General features: G+C 34.7%; 1 protein-coding gene across 1 annotated transcript in view; it reads left to right on the top strand.

Annotated features, from left to right (window-relative positions):
• Nucleotides 1–19,896, top strand: part of LOC127850339 (zinc finger protein aebp2-like) — an 87,624-nt gene that overhangs the window by 10,645 nt on the left and 57,083 nt on the right. Inside the window, exon 2 of the mRNA XM_052383316.1 lies at nucleotides 18,757–18,885. Within this exon, the coding sequence (XP_052239276.1) occupies nucleotides 18,757–18,885 (129 nt within the window). The remainder of the gene's footprint in view (nucleotides 1–18,756; nucleotides 18,886–19,896) is intronic.

Genomic DNA, 19,896 nt, shown 5'->3' with positions numbered 1-19,896 from the left:
CATGCTTGAGTACATTTCAACCCATGCGCATTGCACGTTTTTTTCGCATAAAAAAACAGTGGAGCGATTCAGGGCCATTATGGCCCTCTTGTTCATTATTATGCTAGACGAACATGCTTCTTTTGCAGAAAAATTTAGTTTTAAAATATTGTTAGGTTTCAGAATAACGAATAAGACAGATTTCAGATAGAAGAATGTCACTTCCAACCCTCCCTTTAACTAAAGCGTCTATGCGCAGGCTTAAATCTTAGGATTTTACTTCTTATAATTTTTCGTAATCAATGATAACACTACTAGTCCATTTGGTATGCATTTATGTGAAGCTTAGAAGAATAATGAAGCCTCTGTATTCCTGTCATACAAATGAAGTTATAATTGCCTCAATCACCCAGACAAATAATTTATGTTTAATTATTGATGAATTGCTTTTGTACACATTTTTGATGGAATTATTATAGTAATGCAAAACAACAATGTAACAGACTCACAGTTCAAATTTAATTATTCTCCCGTGATGACAATTATTACTGTTTTGGGTATGATATTGAGAACTTAAAGCTTTTCTAACTTGTACTTCACAAATATTATTGATTGGTACTCTTTGTAAAAAGTAGAATAGATCCATTTAATTTTTGACCTTCTGGCTGGCCACAGTAACATTTTGAGGTATTCAGTTCCAACATATTATACTACACAGTTAAATATATCAGGATGCTAATTTATGAAAAGCGGGCATCAAAAGGAGCACAGTCATATCCCTTTGGCATGTTTTCAACAAAGCATGCATTATATATCTTTTTATTTCATATTGCATATATTTTCATTTAAATCATAGTTTCCAGTATATATAAAACTAGTTTCACTGTGAAAATTTTAATTATTAAGTGAAACTTCAAAATATTTGTTGGGGTTTAATAATATGATCAAATAAAAAAGGGCTGGGTGGGGACCCAAGGGAGCAGGCTGGGACATAATGGGTTGCAGGATGTTGCTCCCATTTGTTATGGCTAAGCTGGAGCAATGAAGTGTATTGACTAAATTAATGATATTGCATTTTGTACATTGAATGTTGTTAACCCTTTCTTTCCCTCTCAGAAGCAAAGTGAAAATGGCTTTGCAACCAGAATAAAACCAGATCAGCCTGCGAGTAGCTCGCAGTCTTTTCAGGTTTTATTCTGTTTGCTGCTCATCAGTATCTTAGCGTTGGAATTGAAGCCTTTAAAACTTGAGTTTAGTAAGAAAGGTCTTTAATTAAATGTAACTTTCTTAAGGGACTACTAATGTGTGAAAATACATATCTAAGTCTTTAACATTAAAAGCACATGCTGACCTTTTTGTACCTGACAGTAATAATAACTATCAGATGTTAGCAAAAATCTTTCTTAAGTCTTTTTGTGTCAATGTCTGGACTTGTGTAGTTCATATCGGATTTCTTTTGTGTGCGCCTCTTGTTATTGATCCTTGAGTCATTGAACTTGTCTTTATACTTCTTGGTAGCTCACTTTATATTTGTGAATGTAAATTGAAGTTTATTACCTATGTACATCATTCTTTATTTTTGTTTAACCTAATAATTAAATGTAAGACATAAAAACAGGCACAATAGAATGTATAAATTATACTACATGTATACAAATGTTTATAGCAATATTGAATATCTTAATTAAAAATCTATTCTATTTATAGTTCTTTTGAAAGTTGTGGTTGGTTGAGTTTTTTTTCCATAAAAGCTCTTGAATGAAATAATATTTGTGTTAACGTTATAAAAAATATAATTACCTGCATGTTAGAATGTAGGCTATGCTACAAGCTCATGAACTGCCCTTCATGTCTTTCACAAACAATTTATATGTACATGTAAACAGTATTATCCTAGTCTAGTGATTATAAAAGTGTGTGTTACTTGCTGGCAGCTTCTAACATACAAGTTTCTAGTACCTCTTTGTTCACATCCTCAGATACTCAATAATAGGAACACTCAAGAGTCCACATAACTGCCAAATGCTAGTGAAACTTTTTATCAGATTATGTCCCAATAATATTATCAGAATTTCAAAACTGGTTTACGAGAGGTCAAACACTAGGATGCTTCGTAAAATAAAAATAAAAATTAACAAACTAGAAGCTGCTTAGTTACTAATATTGCCCAATCTTTAGGAAACTTGGTTAGAAGATTGGTTCAAATGATTTGGCTGAATTGGAAAGTGGTTCATATGAAATAAAAAAACAAGGTTGTTAGGTCAAAATAAAGATAAGTCTGTGTAATCTTTAGCTAGGATCACAAAAGGATCAGGTTGCTGCTAGAAAGAGCAATATTGAAAGCCTGGCCCAGCTTGTGACATATTCTAATCAATTGATAAATCGGAGTTTTTTTCTCAGTCTTGAAGAAATAGATATTTCCAATCAAGTGTCATGTATTGAAAATTCTCTAATGATAAATCCGAGGAATGAGAAATGATTCCAGTCTGGACTGAGTTTACCCCATTTATGCCTAGCGTCTAGAAAAAAGGCCTTGGCAAACAGCGCAGACCCAGATGAGACGCCGCTTGATGCGGCGTCTCATCAGGGTCTGCGCTGTTTGCTTAAAGGAATTTCTGTACGAAATATTCTAAATATAGAAATAAGTATACTAGACATCCCTAATTTCGGAAATAAATTGATCCAATTTAGAAGGATGGGAGAGTCCACTAGGCATAAATGGGTTAAAAAATGATTGTGGTATGTTAAAAAAACATGGCTGCCAGGTGTTATTGTGAAACCTAGAGAACACTATCTGCTCAGAACAGTTCCCTGGGGTCTCAGGTGAGCTCCTTATAGTTTTTGCCCCGTTTGTTGAAGACATAATAGACTAAACTTACAGTATACAGTCTATTTAAACATTTGTTGTACCAGTCTGACAAAGCAAGTAAAAAAGGTCCAGTAAGTATTAGTAGGATGGTGATATTCATGGCAGGTTAAAAGTCTGGTAAAGTCCTTTTTTGTATTTGACTAGCCAGATAAATGATGAATTGGCCACCAAGAGTTACAATTATGCCAGACCATGTGGCCTGTAATGGATTTGTGGCATTTACGGAGACTGTGTGTCCAATTATTTCATAAACAGGTACTCAATTTTTATTTTACTTCCTAAATTTGGGAATATTATCTTTTTAACAACCAAATAATTTATGTGTTCAGAGTTTGAGCTTCAGTATTTATAAAAATTTATTGTTGTACCATTTTGATCACTCTATCTATCTACAGTTATCATTTTTCATGTTTGCTCCTGCCTGATTAGTCGCAAAGAATGGCTTAATGATTGTTTTATGACAATATTTTGAATAGAGGCATGTCTGTAATGTACCTTGAAAAGATGTCTGTCTGGATCGTTAAAAAGATTTAATGTCATTTGATGGTATCCTGTTCAATCCATTATGTTGTTTGGTCTGGTAACAAAAAATGCTCATGTTTGTGAGGGGTTTTCAAACACTGTCTTTTTGTGTTATATATATTAAATCCACAAGGTAACAAACCTTCTTAAATATTTTTTAATGTACATGTATGTTAATAATTTTAAATAGTTTTACTACACCTTTAAGATCATAAAATAGTATGATTTGCATACAGATTTCTGGTCACATTCCACATTAATTTAATCTGCTATTATATCTCCCCATCAAAATGAAACTCTCTATCCTGATGATGCAGTACAAATATGATAAAACTTTAATGTTGACATTATAATTCAGGTGACCTTACATTCACATAATCAGCAGTCTTTAGATGTTAAATAAAGTGGCATGGACAACAAAAAAGTCGATCTATTGCTTCCATTTCAAGTGAAATAAATAAGAAAACACAAGGGTTACACGTTTTTTGCTGACACCTGAGAACAAACTCTTGTTATGGTGATAGATTGGGTTTTGACAGGTTTGCTATTAGTAGGTTTGGCAGGCAAAAGCCTGTAACAAAAGGTTTCCAGTCAATAACTGTTTGCATTAACCAACCTTGATGAATGTAACAATATAGCAACCGTTGATACACTGTAGAAGCCTTGCTTCGTATTGCATTTTAGGCCAGTTGGGTCAAGGTCACTGTCATTTCAATTTGAAAAAAAGTTTCTGCCCAGTATTTTTAGTTTAGATGGGGGTATTATGAGAAAACCTGTTATGTCGCCATAAGAAAATTGTGGCATATGGCACGGGCAGTGCCTGTCTGTCTGTAGGTCTGGGCAAAGTTTCCTGTCTAGGTATTTCCAGCTATATCAGCAAGAAAGTAAGTATTAATATTCGCTCTATATGTAGACTTTACTCGCTGCAAAATTTCTTAGAGGGATGACCTAATTACAGGTCTACTAGGAAAATGTCAGGGCTCACGCTGGGCTCAAATTTTAGGGAGAAGTGAGGAGACTCTAGGGAGAAGTGGAGAGACTCGGACACAAGGGTTTGCATGAAGGGCATTACAACACACATATATGTGTATCACATTATTGAAGTATACCACTGTAGTACACATAATTATATTTCTTTTGTGTATCTTAATTTTTCCAGCAGTTCTAATTAACCAAGTAATAATAGACACGACAGATATATAAATAAAATTTTACTAGCTCTATATTCAATCCATTTTGATGTAAATATCATATTATACAGACTAAAGTATTTCAAAGATATTATGTGTATGAAGCAGTAGATAACATAAGCTTAATAAAACTGTCAGACCAGATAAATATTTATGTTTGAAATATGACATTTTAACATATGCTTTCTTAATAATTATTTGTTATTTTTTATAGTCTTTCCAAGTGCAATTTCATGTGAATACTATTCGAAATATGATAAACCACACCATCCGCATCACCCCATCTGTATTCTTTATTCTATTTCTTCTTTAAAGAACTTCGAAATTAAATTATAATCGACGAAAAAATAAAGTATCCGAAAATAACAGTCCGAAAAATTGTACGCGTTACGCACATGAAACAAATTGTGCATATCGTTTGACAGCAAAAAAATTAAAATCGGAAACCTAGCAAATACCTAATTAATATACAATTTAATTGACATATTGCTTTACAATAGCATAGTTTGTGGGTAAAAAACAACTTAATTATCACCTTTTAATTTCAAACAATAATCAGCAGAAAGGTGTTACATCATCGACATAGATCTAATTATTAAATTATCATCCTTATGTTATTTTAGATTGATAGTTGGTAGAAATGTAAAGTGATCAACTTAGAAATAATTTTTTTATTATTAGGCTCCTTATTTTTTTATTCTAAAATACGACGTTTGCCATCGGGCGCTATAGTGTTGGCAGACGACATTATCAACTGTGTATTTCCAAGTATACAGTGTCTGCGCATGAATGACCCAATATTATGTGTGAGCGAACTCAATGTTGATTGGCCAGTTACCATGTGACTTGAATGCTGACTTGACCAATATGGATCGCCGATTACCGTATTTTACCATGTATAGCGCGCTACCATGTATAACGCGCATGCGATTTTTTAAAGCCAAAATGGAGAAAAAAAAGAATTCAAGACCAAAAACCTGAAAATTTTGCCGAAGATGGCCGCCATTCTTATATTGCGCAATCATTTAATCTGAGTTTTTCGGGCGCTTAATTTTTTGTTTTAAAGTAGGGAGCGTTTATACGATCAGGAGCATGGGTTGCAAAGCACTATATTTTCGACAATTTTTAAGATTATTCTCTCGAGAACACCGTTATGTCCTTATTGCCGCTGCGCATGTTTTTTCAAGACCCCTGCGCGTTAAATTTGAACCACTATTACGTATTCCTCACATTTGAACAGTGTAACATTTTCATTACCTGCCGCTCACAACATCGTATGATATCTTCTTCTGCAGACCCGCAACATCTCAATGTCCAATTTTACGCAAATCGTCCGTGGATTCCATTTTATTTTTCATCGACTTAAATATTTCCCCATTAAGAGATGCTCCCCAATAAATCCAGTTTGACCCGGTATTTTGCGCCTTCACTGCGTCTAGTTGATAAGTATTTTATAGTAAGACAAACAATACACCCGAACGCTCAATTCCATACAGTTGGCGTTATCCGCGTAAAGCCATTTGAGAAATATCATTTGTTTGTCTCTATTGGAAGAAAATAAAACGAGTCTATATCTCTATTGTTGGTTTGTAACCTACGTAGTATACTCGCACAGTAGCATATTTATGCAGAGATCGGAAAATCATTGATAAATGTATTCGTCGTTTCAATGCTTAGGGCCTAGTAATTTCGGCAAATCGGAACTCAACTTACGTAAAACACTTGCTCAATTAACCGTTGAACTCCACCTCCGTTCTTTCCAAAAGGTTCGAAGGCGGAGCTTTGCACGTGCTATTATTTAATTGGACGATTGCCATTGAGGAACAAACACACGATTGGTTCGGCATGTTGATTGCTAGACAAAGGAAGCCAATTTTGTCGGCGAGAAACTTGTCGCTTTATTGCTTCAGACAGGAAGCGGCTTTCCTTTGATGATGTCAAACTGTCAATTCACATAGAGTGCAAATTTTCGGAAATGCTAACATTAAACTTTGGATTAAATTATCAAAATAAAGCAAAAGCGAAGTTGAGAAATACTTATTGAAATAATTAGCCTCAGTTCAAATAAGACGTTTTGCGTTGTAAATCAACGAGTTTTCATGACAACGAAAACTTTAACAAACAATACCGCGGCGCACGGGGATCGATATACCTCGATTTTTTTTAGTGAACAATCGATGAAGAAGTGTGAAAACACCAACAAAGACATTTTTTTCATCTTTTAATTTTTGTCAAAACTATTACTACCCCGTTCATTCCTAACCTTTCCCGCTATTTGTTGTTTCGACAACGGCCCCTTCAGTCTATAACATTATAGGGTGTAGTTTTTTTGCAATAACAAAAATGGCGGCAATTGTGAAGATTTACAATTACGAAATGGATTTTTTGCAATTTAGCAACCAGGAAAGCGTTGTGTCAATGTATTACGCGCACTGAATTTTTATTTTGAAATTTGAAGGTAAAAAACTGCGCGCTATGCATGGTAAAATACGGTAGATAAGTTCGGAGGTTGGGAGAATCGGGGCGGGGTTTACCTCAAATTACCTGTCGCTCAATTGCGACACACTCCGGGCTGCGACAGTGTGTATTGGAAAATTGAGTCAGACCTTGACATCGAGAAAACCGGATGTAAACAAAATCCGATAAAAGGGAGACTGGAAGTCGCTTTTTATCTACATTTTCTTAAATTTTAGGCGACATTTGGCGTAAGAAAGCAACTTAGTCGCTCACGTCGCCCCCAAGCGCGAGCCCTGAATGTGTGGGGCGTAATGTAGAGATATAAACTGAATTTTTAATACAAAATAAACGCTAATCACCTTTTTACTGATATTGCTGGAAAGTGAGCTTCATTTAAAAATTTCACAAAAGTAATAAATGGTATAAAACGTCGAAAAATAACTTACTAGGCATGCCGGCGTTGCCATCTTGACTTTCAAGTGATTACCCCCTCTGAAAAACAGCGTATTGAAATGCCTTTTTTGAATTTATTGCGCCATGCCCCTATGCCCTTCTGGGAAAAACACTTAGTGCATGTTTTTGTCCCCTACCGGTTTCACCGAAGGGGACTTATGGTTTGCGCTCTGTGTGTCAGTCAGTCTGTCTGCACACTTTTCTGGATCCTGCAATAACTTTAAAAGTTCTTAATATTTTTTCATGAAACTTGCAACATGGATAGATGGCAATATGGACATTATGCACGTCATTTCATTTTGTTCCTACTTCCTGCTATGGCAACAACAAAAAAATAATTCTGAAAATGGTGGAATTTCTGACAATGGTGGAGCCAGTAGGGGACCATATTGCTTGACAATAGCCTTGTTTAAACATAAATTGTCATAAATAATTATGTATGGCAAACAATTTGATAGTGTATATGTTTTCAATTTAATAGAGATTTACTTTTCAGTTTGTGTATAGTTTATTTGTAGTCTCTTGAGTTCTTAAACATCTGTTGTAAAGAAATCTATGGGCCATTTTCCTGCATTAGACAGTCTGCAGACAAAATTCTTTCATCCATGAATAATTGGTGGCGAACTGTGAACTGTTTCTTGCATATACCTAGTTGTACAATGTAATTGGAAAGACAGTTCATGACAATTTGTTGTCTCCAATCCAGGGTAATAATTCACAAGATCAGATCTTTGTTTGGATTCTGAGACCCAAGTTTGGGATGGAAATGAAACTAATTGGGAAAATATAACCATAATGCTGACTGTATGCAAAATTAATTTTAGTCCATATTAATGTAATTGAAAGGTGGATTATTTTGAAGAGAAGTTCTTCCTATAGTTTACACCTGTATTTTGCTTCTGTTTTTCAAAGGATAAATAATAAAAAATAATAAAGTTTGATAATATGCTTAGTCTTTACATCATCTCATTACTACTCTGGCTAATGGTAATTGTTTAATATGATTAAAAATGCAGCGAATGTTTTAACAACATTCTGGACATTAGATTATGGCATTACTACTCTAAATATGACCTAGATATTTTGTCATGCAAGAATTGCTAGGAAATCAAAATTGAATTACATGTAACATGACCTAATATTCTCTATCTAGCCAGGCAGAAGAAGAGAAGAAGCTATTTCCATCTCAGAAGCAAAGTGAAAATGGCTATGTGCAAACAGCAGAAAACCAGAACAGCCTGCGAGTAACTCGCAGTCTTTGCAGGTTTTATGCTGTTTGCTGCTCATCATTATCTAAGGTTTGAAGATGAAGCCTTACAACTTTAATCTAGTAAGAAAGGTCTTTATTTAAATATATTTTTCTGAGAGACTACTAATGCATATCTAAGTGGTAAAGGGTAAAGAAAATCAGCCATTACATGAAATTCTTATTTCTACTCATCAAAAGAAGCATTGAAAACCATCTCACCAGCTGTAATTTTATTGGCAAATCCTGCTAATGTTTACATTTTCACTGACCGAAAACTGGGTCACTGGGTGAACATGTGGCTAGACAAACACAAACTGCTGGAGCTAGCTGTTTGTTGTTAGGCCAGCTTTTTAGAGGAAATGATATTAGTACTCAGTAGGGATGAAATAGATATGTTTAAATATGTTTTTTCTGCTCTAAATGGTATTAACAATGGTTGATATTATTGGAAATTTTTCATGGTATTGACTTTGTTTTGTGTTTAAGTTGATTGTGTTGTAAGCTTGTTGAAAGAAATTGTTTATTAGATTGTAGATTATACGTCAGCAATTTTTTATGGGTCACATTTATAAGCAATTTTTAATGGGTCATGAAGATCTGATTGTTGTGATTTTCAAACCTTGATTTATAAATCACAGAATCCACTTAAAGCTCACTTGTTTAAGTTCCCTTAAACAAATGATTGCAACATTACTTAAAGGGATTTTTTTTTGGTCAGATTTGTGTGGTTCTGAAAAAAACTATTCGAACATTAATGAAATGCTGTGTGTATATACAGAGGTTTTATGACATTTCTGTTTTCATTTTTGAGAGATTTGTTAAATGATTAACACAATAATGTTTGACACATTATAAAGAAAGTCATAAATGGCTTGATAGACCCAGAGCGACACGGCTTCTAGTTTCACCAATACTTCTATCATGTTTACATAGTGTTTTTTTTGCACAAGAAAAAAAGTTGGTATGTAATAAATCATGAGTTAAAAGGGTTGTAGTGCAATGGAATTGGGAATAAGATTGATGCATTTCATGCCGATTGCAGTGTATTTTAAGTGAGGAGTTTACATTAAAAATCCAATAATTCCTGACAGAAGTTTAACCATTTATAATATTATGTTGCTATACAAATTATGCAGAAAATGATTAAATAAGTTTGATATTTTACAGTGTACATACATGTATTGTTGTCTATTCTATACGATGTCATTTGTATTTTTGCTTTTATGTGCTCTCTTTCTAAAAAAGCAGTCACACTGTCTGTTTGTATGTCTGTACATCTGTCTTTCTGTATGTATGTCGTGCCAAGTTTCCTTTCTCATTCATAACATGCCAAATATTGATGGATTCTGCCATGACTTAGCACAAATGTTCACAATTAATATTTGACAACATGCTGTATTTAACACCCATCTTCTGCTCAAAGGTCAACATCACAGATAGAGGTCAAAGGTCAAATTTGCACTCTCTGTCATAACTTTGCAATGTGTTGATGGATTTCAGAATTTTTTGCAAAAAGGTATTCAGTCATGAGAAAAAGAATGGAATGTAAATTTGTCTGCTATCAAATGTTGCGGAGACACTTAGAATTCAAATGTACAATTTTGCAGTGAAACTGCTTGCCTGGAATGTTACTGTTTGCTTGGGCTTTAACTTTATCATTCATCATGCTATTTCAAAATAACTTGCCACTATGACCACCATAAGGGGAGTGCATTTCGTGTGTTAAACCTGTCTGCCTTCCTCAGATGTTAGATTGCACTTAGAGGTCAAAGGTGAGGAGACTAAGTGTCTTGTGTATCACCAATCTTATTTCCTTAAAGGTCAAGGTCACACGTGGTAGTCACATGTCAAATTCAGCCATAAACAGCTTAGTGTTTTTAATATTAGCAAAGTTTTGAGTCAAGGTAGAATGAGGGGGGAATCCTTGCCTTATGGACACATTTCTTGTTAGGACAGGTTTAATATTGATTTACATGTATTTGTTATGAATGTGACATTTATGTGATCGATCAATGTTTCTTGAAATGTGACATTTTTGTGTTTTATATTTTAAGCATGAATGCCCACTATCAGTTAGTCCTTAAAAACTGAGATGAAATCATTTTGCTTAGTTTAGTAACTTTGATAAAAATGTTTTAACCAGATCATGTCAATATTTTTATGTCATTAAGTGATGACAAAAAAATCTTTAAAAATGTTATTGTTCAGATCTCAAGCTAGGATTTACAAAGGGTAGGATGAAATACTACTAATATGAGTATCTAGATGTATTATTCATGAATATTTTTTGTAATAAAAACTTAAATATTGCCTGCAGCAGTGTTGGGAATTGATTTTTATGCCCCCCTTCGAAGAAGAGGGGCTATGTTGCTTTGCTCATGTCAGTCTGTCGGTCAGTCCGTCCACCAGGTGGTTGTCAGACGATAACTCAAGAACGCTTGGGCCTAGGATCATGAAACTGCATAGGTTCATTGATCATGACTCGCAGATGACCCCTATTGATTTTGAGGTCACTAGGTCAAAGGTCAAGGTCACGGTGACCAGAAATAGTAAAATGGTTTTGAATGATAACTCAAGAACGCATACGCCTAGGATCATGAAACTTCATGGGTAGATTGATCATGACTTGCAGATGACCCCTATTGATTTTCAGGACACTAGGTCAAAGGTCAAGGTCACGGTGACCCGAAATAGTAAAATGGTTTCCGGATGATAACTCAAGAACGCTTATGTCTAGGATCATGAAACTTGATAGGTAGATGGATCATGACTCGCAGATGACCCCTATTGATTTTCAGGTCACAAGGTCAAAGGTCAAGGTCACGGTGACCCGAAATAGTAAAATGGTTTCCGGATGATAACTCAAGAACGCTTATGGCTAGGATCATGAAACTTGATAGGTAGATTGATCATGACGTGCAGATGAACCCTATTGATTTTCAGGTCACTAGGTCAAAGGTCAAGGTCACGGTGACCCGAAATAGTAAAATGGTTTCCGGATGATAACTCAAGAACGCTTATGCCTAGGATCATGAAACTTCATAGGTACATTGATCATGACTCGCAGATGACCCCTATTGATTTTCAGGTCACTAGGTCAAAGGTCAAGGTCACGGTGACCCGAAATAGTAAAATGGTTTCCGGATGATAACTCAAGAACGCTTATAGCTAGGATCATGAAACTTCATAGGTACATTGATCATGACTGGCAGATGACCCCTATTGATTTTCAGGTCACTAGGTCAAAGGTCAAGGTCACGGTGACCCAAAATAGTAAAATGGTTTCCGGATGATACCTGAAGTACGCTTATGCCTATGATCATGAAACTTCATAGGTACATTGAGCATGACTGGCAGATAACCCCTATTGATTTTCAGGTCACAATGTCAAGGTCACGGTGACCCGAAATAGTAAAATGGTTTCCTGATGATAACTCAAGAACGCTTATGGCTAGGATCATGAAACTTCATAGGTACATTGATCATGACTCAAAGATGACCCCTATTGATTTTCAGGTCACAAGGTCAAAGGTCAAGGTCACTGTGACAAAAAACATATTCACACAATGGCTATCACTACAACTGAGAGCCCTTATGGGGGGCATGCATGTTTTACAAACAGCCCTTGTTAATTAGCTGGTTATTCGACCCTAATTGCATTCTGTTGTTATAGTTTTAGGTTTAAAGCATTGCTATAACTTGGATTTTTATGACCCCTGTAGGGTGGCATATAACAGTCAAACTGTCCATCTGTCAGTCCGGCATTCCATTTTCCAGAGGTTTTTTACGCAACGCTCTCAGACATTGAGCTGACTCGTGGTATGTGAGTCTACCTACATGACCTACATAATGATGAAGTGTGAGTTTCTTTTCGGTCCATTGATGTTTTGCAAAGTTATGGGCCTTAGAAATGTTATCAATAATAACCGTTTTTCAGAGGTTTTTTTTTACGAAAAGCTTTGAGATATTGAGCTGATTTACGGTATATGACTCTACCTACATGACCTATTGATAAATTGTGAGTTTTGTTCTGGTCCATTGATTTTTTGGCGAAGTTATCGGCCTCAGACTTAAAAATTTTGCGGTAATAATCGTTTTCAGGACGTTTTTTACGCAATGCTTTAAGATAGTGAGCTGATTTTTGGTATGCGAGTCTACCTACGGTTAGTTGTCATGTATAACACGCCTCATGTTAAGCGCACATCCCATTGTTTTAATTCCAAAATGAAGAAAAAAGATCTTAAGCAAAAATACAAAACAAAAAACGATAATGTGACCGTCAAACAGTCGTCATTTTACTGTTGCATAATCAAATAATCCGGGTCATTGGAAATTAAGCTTCATTTTTAATTCAAAAGAGAAAGTGTCATAATTATAAAGAGCATGGGTTGCGTAGCACTATATTTTTCTGACAATTTTGTAATTTTCTAGCAACAGATTAACAGTCCACATGCATTTTGTGTAAAGCATGCGAAAATAAGAATTCAGGTCTATCATGTCTTTCTTTCCTCTAGGACAACCTGGGCTTTAAATTTGAATACTAAATACAAACTTAGTAGCAAGTGTGAGATAAGGCTGATGCAGCGTCGGAAGAACCATGTATTCATGAGAACTATGCTGTGTGTCCGAAGCTGCCTGAAGCCTGGCGTTTGCTTGTAAATGATCCGATATTGAAGCAGGAAATTCACATGGAATCTATTGTGACACACACAAAAAACGAGCATTTTGTATCGCTTTAAATCTAATTCTTTTCAGACCACATCTAGGTTTGAAATTTTGGTTCTTGCTAATTATTAGGAACTTTTTTCTTTTTTTTAACTTTATTTTTATGAAATATTGTATGAAAATATTCGTTGATTTTGAGTGTTAGTGGACTTTTAAATCACTTATAGCATACGATAATTAGATTAGGTAAAACTGTTTTATTGTTTTTATTATGTCTTAGAAAATAGAAACTACAAGCTGCCTTTGGCATTTGTTAATTAAATCTGTTATATTTATACATCAGAAAAAAAAGACATTTGTAATCTGATAAATCTCAAAATAGTCTTTTGGTTTGAATTTGATAAATACAACAACGTTTGATACATAGAAATAGACAGACATTTTTAGGTTGCTTTTTACAAATGTTATATATGTAATAAACTTTCCCTTGGACTATTACACTGTCTGGTTCTTATGATTTTTAAGCCATACTTTAGATGGACTGATGACAAATAATTACTGTAAAATTTATGTTTATTACTGTGATTATCCCTCCTGAATGAAATCTTAACCGACATGTTGTATTTCTAATAATTGTTTTTCGTTTTTAACTTTCTTTAAAAACAAATAACACAAACTTTCATTTCAGAGAATTGAGGTTAGAAAACAACTTTCCTACAACAAAGAGTGATTACCTTGAACATTTCTACCAAATAAAAAATAAGTTTCATATTGGAGAAATGGTATAACAAAAATAACTATCAAATTTCACCATGTGAGAATTGAGGACAGTTAATAGTCCTTTAACATGGCATTCAACATGGTTTCTAGTGTGTTTGTTAATCAAAATAATGATGCACCAAAGAAACAACATTTTTATCTCAAGGAAGCAACAAAGCATGCATGCTTCTACAACTCTAGATTTGATGTACTGGGATTATTTATGAGCCACAGTCATGTTTGCTTGATTATTTTCATTGTTTGAGCGATGCCCACATGTGGCTTCAAGATCTCATCAGCCTTTAGGGCTTAGTATACCCTCCTTCAAAGAAGGAAGCATATATTTGTTACACTGTCCGTCTGTTCATCAATCTGTTTGAGTGTCTGAATTGTCTTTCTATTTTCTGTTTCAGCCATAACTTGCAATATACTGATGAATTTTTAAATAAAGCTGCAAAATTGTTAACCATAATAAGACAACATGTTCCGTGCAACACTTGTTTCCCAACCTCAAAAGTCAAGGTCATGCTTAAAAGTCAAAAGTAAAATGTGAACGTCAAATTCGAGCTTGAACATTTCTGTTTCAACCGTAACTTTGCCATATATTGCAGGGCTTGGCCATGAGGGCGACGTGGGCAATAACTTCGCCCGGCACATCATAATGTTGCCTTTAAATTACATGAAGGAGAAGTTGACTTCGCCTTCTTTTTTTACAACATCGACGTTTTTATTCTCAACTTTTCCATCTAGAAATTCTCTATTTTCACATGTCATAAAGTCACTTCATGATGACGCTTGTTATGTTATCAGTTTATTATCACAGCAAAAGATCGACTGCTGTGAAAGCTTATCCAGGCAACTAGCATACATGGGCATACACTCCAAACAATTACGGTTTTAGATCAAATGATTAAAGTGAGTGCCATTTCGCCGACAGTTTTGATAGTTCTCTGTTCTGCAAGCGCAATTAGTACACGCCTTGCAGGCGTAGTTTAGCGGTACATTAACATCGATAGTAACCAATGAGAACGCGGGCATTGTACATACATATGCAGTAGTTTACCTGAGTGATGAAATGACGTCAGTATACATGTATTTACGCACAAAAAGGTTAAAACGCGCAACAGTTACACTCACCCAACCGTAAATTTGAATACGTTTTATTCTATAATGATTTTTTTGTTTCGTGTTTCAAAACTCTTAAACACTAATTATCCAGTGGATGTGCAATTTATTTTGTCATTAATTCATAACCATATATAAAAGAAAACTAACAACTCACCCAAATAATCGTGTCGGTATCGACGTAGTGCAAACAATTCAATACACCCTCTTTCCATGCGCAAAACGTGACGTTTGTAAATGTCCCGCACAATTTTCGCGCGCTTTTAATAAGAACCTTGGTCAACACAATATTCATGAACAGGGTTTATTTGAAACATGAATGTTTTATTTATTTACGTCGCATTAACATTCAAAATAGGAAGTGTGTTTCGATAGAAAATTTATTTATGCATGAAATGCTCAATATCCATGAGGATTACACCTGCTTGTTATCATCAGTCTTAAGTATCTGGCCATGATTTTTTCATTGATGAATATGCCTGTATGGACCGTTTAGTGTGGTAGGTTAAAGCCTGTATGTGACACTGCAGGGACTACCCTACAGGCAACTAGAGCTTTAATTGTCTTATGGTCACACAATTTACCCCCCCCCCCCCCCCCCCGCACAGATCGTTAATTGACCGTGACAAAGCAGTCCCTTAATATTGGTTGCTATAACAACACACTTGTCTAATTATAACGTCATAATTGATTGACCATCCGATTTGCAGTTTTTTTGGCTGACGGCATGGTTAAAGAAAGTATAATTGAAGAAAAACAAAATTGATCATAGGTCTATTAATTACGTAGATCCACTTTTAAGTCCAGCGAGTTTTGTCAGTTTGTTAATCCACCGATAATTACGAGTATTTAAAACACCCATCTTTTGAAAACTGGAATCACAGTTTATTTTTATACTAAAAAGTCATAATACTACACACAAACATTGAGAAAACACATTTCCTCGATTAGATATAAATTATTTGAGTATAATTAAACTGCTACGTCATGACCTTCGACATTGCAAATGGCGGACGTATTGTAACATTCAACCTGCGTTCAATTCAAAGCTGGCGATTCAAATTATAAGTAATGGTGATTCAATAATGGAGAAATCATTAACTGGATTTAACGAACATTTGATAAGGTTTGTTAAACCAGATAACAACAAGGAAAATTTGGATTATTAAAGTTTAACAGGTAAGGCATTCTTAAGTGAACATATTTCGGACATATATAGTATTCGGATAAACAGTAATATATATATATGTTATATACTAGATGTTCCATGCATTAAGATTGTGTTTTGTTACAAAAGCAGTCATAGGGATGATGATAATATAATGATGTTAAATATGTGATGAAAAGGTGCTACCGGTACATATCATAAATTCTGTCACAGAAGGAATGGGTAGGGTGGGCATTTTGTCTGCTAATTAAAATAACAGTGGTAAAATGGGATTTTTAATTTGACGCAAGCTCTACAATATGTAATTATCATGTACAAACAGTACATTATGATGTCAATAGGGTTTGGATTGCCATTGCATTATTAAAATACTGTTTATTTTTATGACACAAATGGAAATCACATGTTTTATTTGTATAAATTGATTTATGTGACTTAATATGTAAGGATTTATTGAATTTGAAAATATTATTTGTTTGTTATTGATGATGATAGGCTTGGTGTAATGAGGGGTATAAAACAAGTGAAGATTTTATTAAAAGTCGAACAGAAACCACTTCTCCTTTTAGTGGCCTCACTTCTCCCTAATTACAGCTCAGGGAGAAGTCACTTCTCCCTCAAGTTTGAACCTAGGCTGAGCCCTGTATTGAGCAATTCAAAAATAACTTTGCAAAAATGGAAGCTATTATATGACAATGTGGTGTCTGCTTACCTCACAGGTCAAGGTCACTCTTAATAGAGATCAAAGGTCATTTGTCCATATAACACCTTGACAAGTTCTGTCTTTGTCAAAATGTTGCATATATTGATACATTTTTATGTCCCCCACCACTATAGTGGGAGACATATTGTTTTTGCCCTGTCTGTTGGTTTGTTTGTGTGTTTGTTTGCCCCAACTTTAACATTTGCAATAACTTTTGCAATATTGAGGATAGCAACTTGATATTTGGAATGCATGTGTATCTCATGGAGCTGCACATTTTGAGTGGTGAAGGTCAAGGTCATCCTTCAAGGTCAAAGGTCAAATTTATAGCTTCAAAGCGGCGCAAAAGGGGACATAGTGTTTCTGACAAACACCATAGATTTTCAATTTAGATCAATTTTCATAATTTTTTTTTAAATTATGATAAAAAGGCATACAGTGAGTTGTGTAAAATATGTATGCAAGGAAACTGTGTGCAAAATAGGGAGTTCATTTATAATAAATATTACCATTACTATTAATATAAACGATAAAATATGTTGCATATTGCTCAGCAGATGTTTCCCTGATGAAGATGGTAATATTACATGACTGTATGAGATAGAGACATCATGCCCCAGTTTACATCAGCCTCAAGGCATCTTAGCTCCATGTGCTCTTGCTTGTGCAACTCATTTCCAGCAAGACTCATTTGCTCTATTGATTTACCATGGCAGATATTAGCTCTGGAGCAAAGAATTCAGTCTCCCCTGCTGGCAGAATGTATGCATTTCCAAGGTGAATTAATGTAAAGTTATGCAGCAAGCGATTTGGATCTTATACTCCAGTTATTTCAGCTTGAGTTTTATGATTTAATTTGTTACATCCTACCATACAACAAAGAGGCATAGTATTGAAACTGATTTTTACTCAATTTTACTCTTGTGCTTAAACAGCATGATACTGCATGGTGATTTTTTTCTGTACCTTATTTATGCCCATTAACATTTATTTGAGTGTTATGCTTAGTACATGTAGAGTTGCTATGTACATACATTCATGATAACTCAGTTTCTCTGAATCTAATGTGCACACTTAATTCCACTAAATAAATATGAACATGACTGTTGTTTTTCAGAACTTAATTGGCTTTAAATCTACAATACTTCTTTTAAGAAGTAACTGTTATACTTTTGTATGATCATGCACTAAAAGAATATTTCAGTTTAATATTTGGTTTTCCCATTTTAATTGCTAAAGTGATATTTTTTGATCCCCAAACAAAGGGTAAAATGTGCTTAATATAGTACAATTTTCTCGTGATAAATAACATATTTATCAGTAATTAGTCAGGGTGCGGATTCAGTTTTATGACATTAATTTTGTAGCTCAGATAAGCTTTTTGACCCATTTTTTTCCCTTAGAAAATCAAATTGATTTAAAGATCTTTCTCAATAGATTTAAATATTTAAAGGCTTTATTTACAACTCTATGATATTGATGAACAGCAAATAGCATAAAACCTGAACAGGCTGCTGTTTACTCACAGGCTGTTCTGCTTTAATGCTGATTGCATTTAGATTTTTTCACTTTGCTTCTGAGTGGGAAATGGTTGACAAATTTTGTGAATGTTTTCAGTGACCCTCCAGAAAATGGCTACCATATAACACTGGAAACCCCACCAACACCTAGTACCCCGGACTCCATTGAGGTCGCCACCATCAATGAAAGCTACAATGTCAGCAAAAACAATATATTATGCAACAGGTATGTGTCTTTTAGGAATCCTTTGAGAATTGAGTCATGATCTGGGTAAAGGGGGCTTGATGCATGTGAGAAAAGTGTCGTCACAAACTAGCCTGTGCAGTCCACACAGGCTAATTAGGGATGACTCTTTTTCGCTTTAACTGGATTTTTCGCTAAGAAGAGACATCCTTCCAACAAAAAATACCATTAAAGCCCAAAGAATTGTCCCTGATAAATGTTTGCTTATCTTTTTAGCTCTACTTGCCAAAGGCCTGAAGAGCTTATGTCATGGCGTGGTTTTCGTCCGTCTGTGCGTGCGGTCAACTTTTTCTTGTTTACGCGATAAAGTCCACAGTTTTCATCCGATTCTTTTCAAACTTGTTCAGTGTCTTTATATTAAGGAGGACTTGAATCCTATTGAAAATGGGTTCCATCAGAGTAAAAAGTCCAGAATTATTTCCCCTTAAATTTGAGAAAATTGTGAAATAAGGCTTGTTTACGCAATAAAGTCCACAGTTTTCATTAGAGCTGCAACGATTCGATCCGATTCATCGAAAATCGATTCGAAATGCTTCGATTCGATAACGATACCAAACCTACCAAATTTGATTCGATTCTTTAACATATATACATATATATTGTAATGACCCAGTCCGGGCATTATACGCCTATTTGCTTAAGGTTTATACTTACGTGCAATGCAGTTTCCAGAGTGATACTACTAATAATTATACTAATATTAATGATGACAAAGATGATAATAATGATGATGATGATGATAATAATAATAATAATAATTGCACTTACCTCGTTTTTCACGTAAGGCTGGCTATGTCCATTGTTTACATCACTTTAACACTATAATAACACCATTATAACGAATTATAAAGTGCATGAAAACCAAGTGTGACATTAACTGTTTCCATTTGTTCCTGTTGTTTATAGACAGGCCATATTTATGCATTTGTATGTAAATGTTATGAATAAATCTGACCTGTCATGGCCGCTAGGACGCCGAATTTGCCAGCATCA

This window comes from Dreissena polymorpha, chromosome 11 (assembly GCF_020536995.1).
Source record: "Dreissena polymorpha isolate Duluth1 chromosome 11, UMN_Dpol_1.0, whole genome shotgun sequence".
NCBI classification, from domain to species: domain Eukaryota; kingdom Metazoa; phylum Mollusca; class Bivalvia; order Myida; family Dreissenidae; genus Dreissena; species Dreissena polymorpha.
Note: the sequence above shows the minus strand (reverse complement) of the source record. Positions and strands in the feature narration are given on the sequence as shown.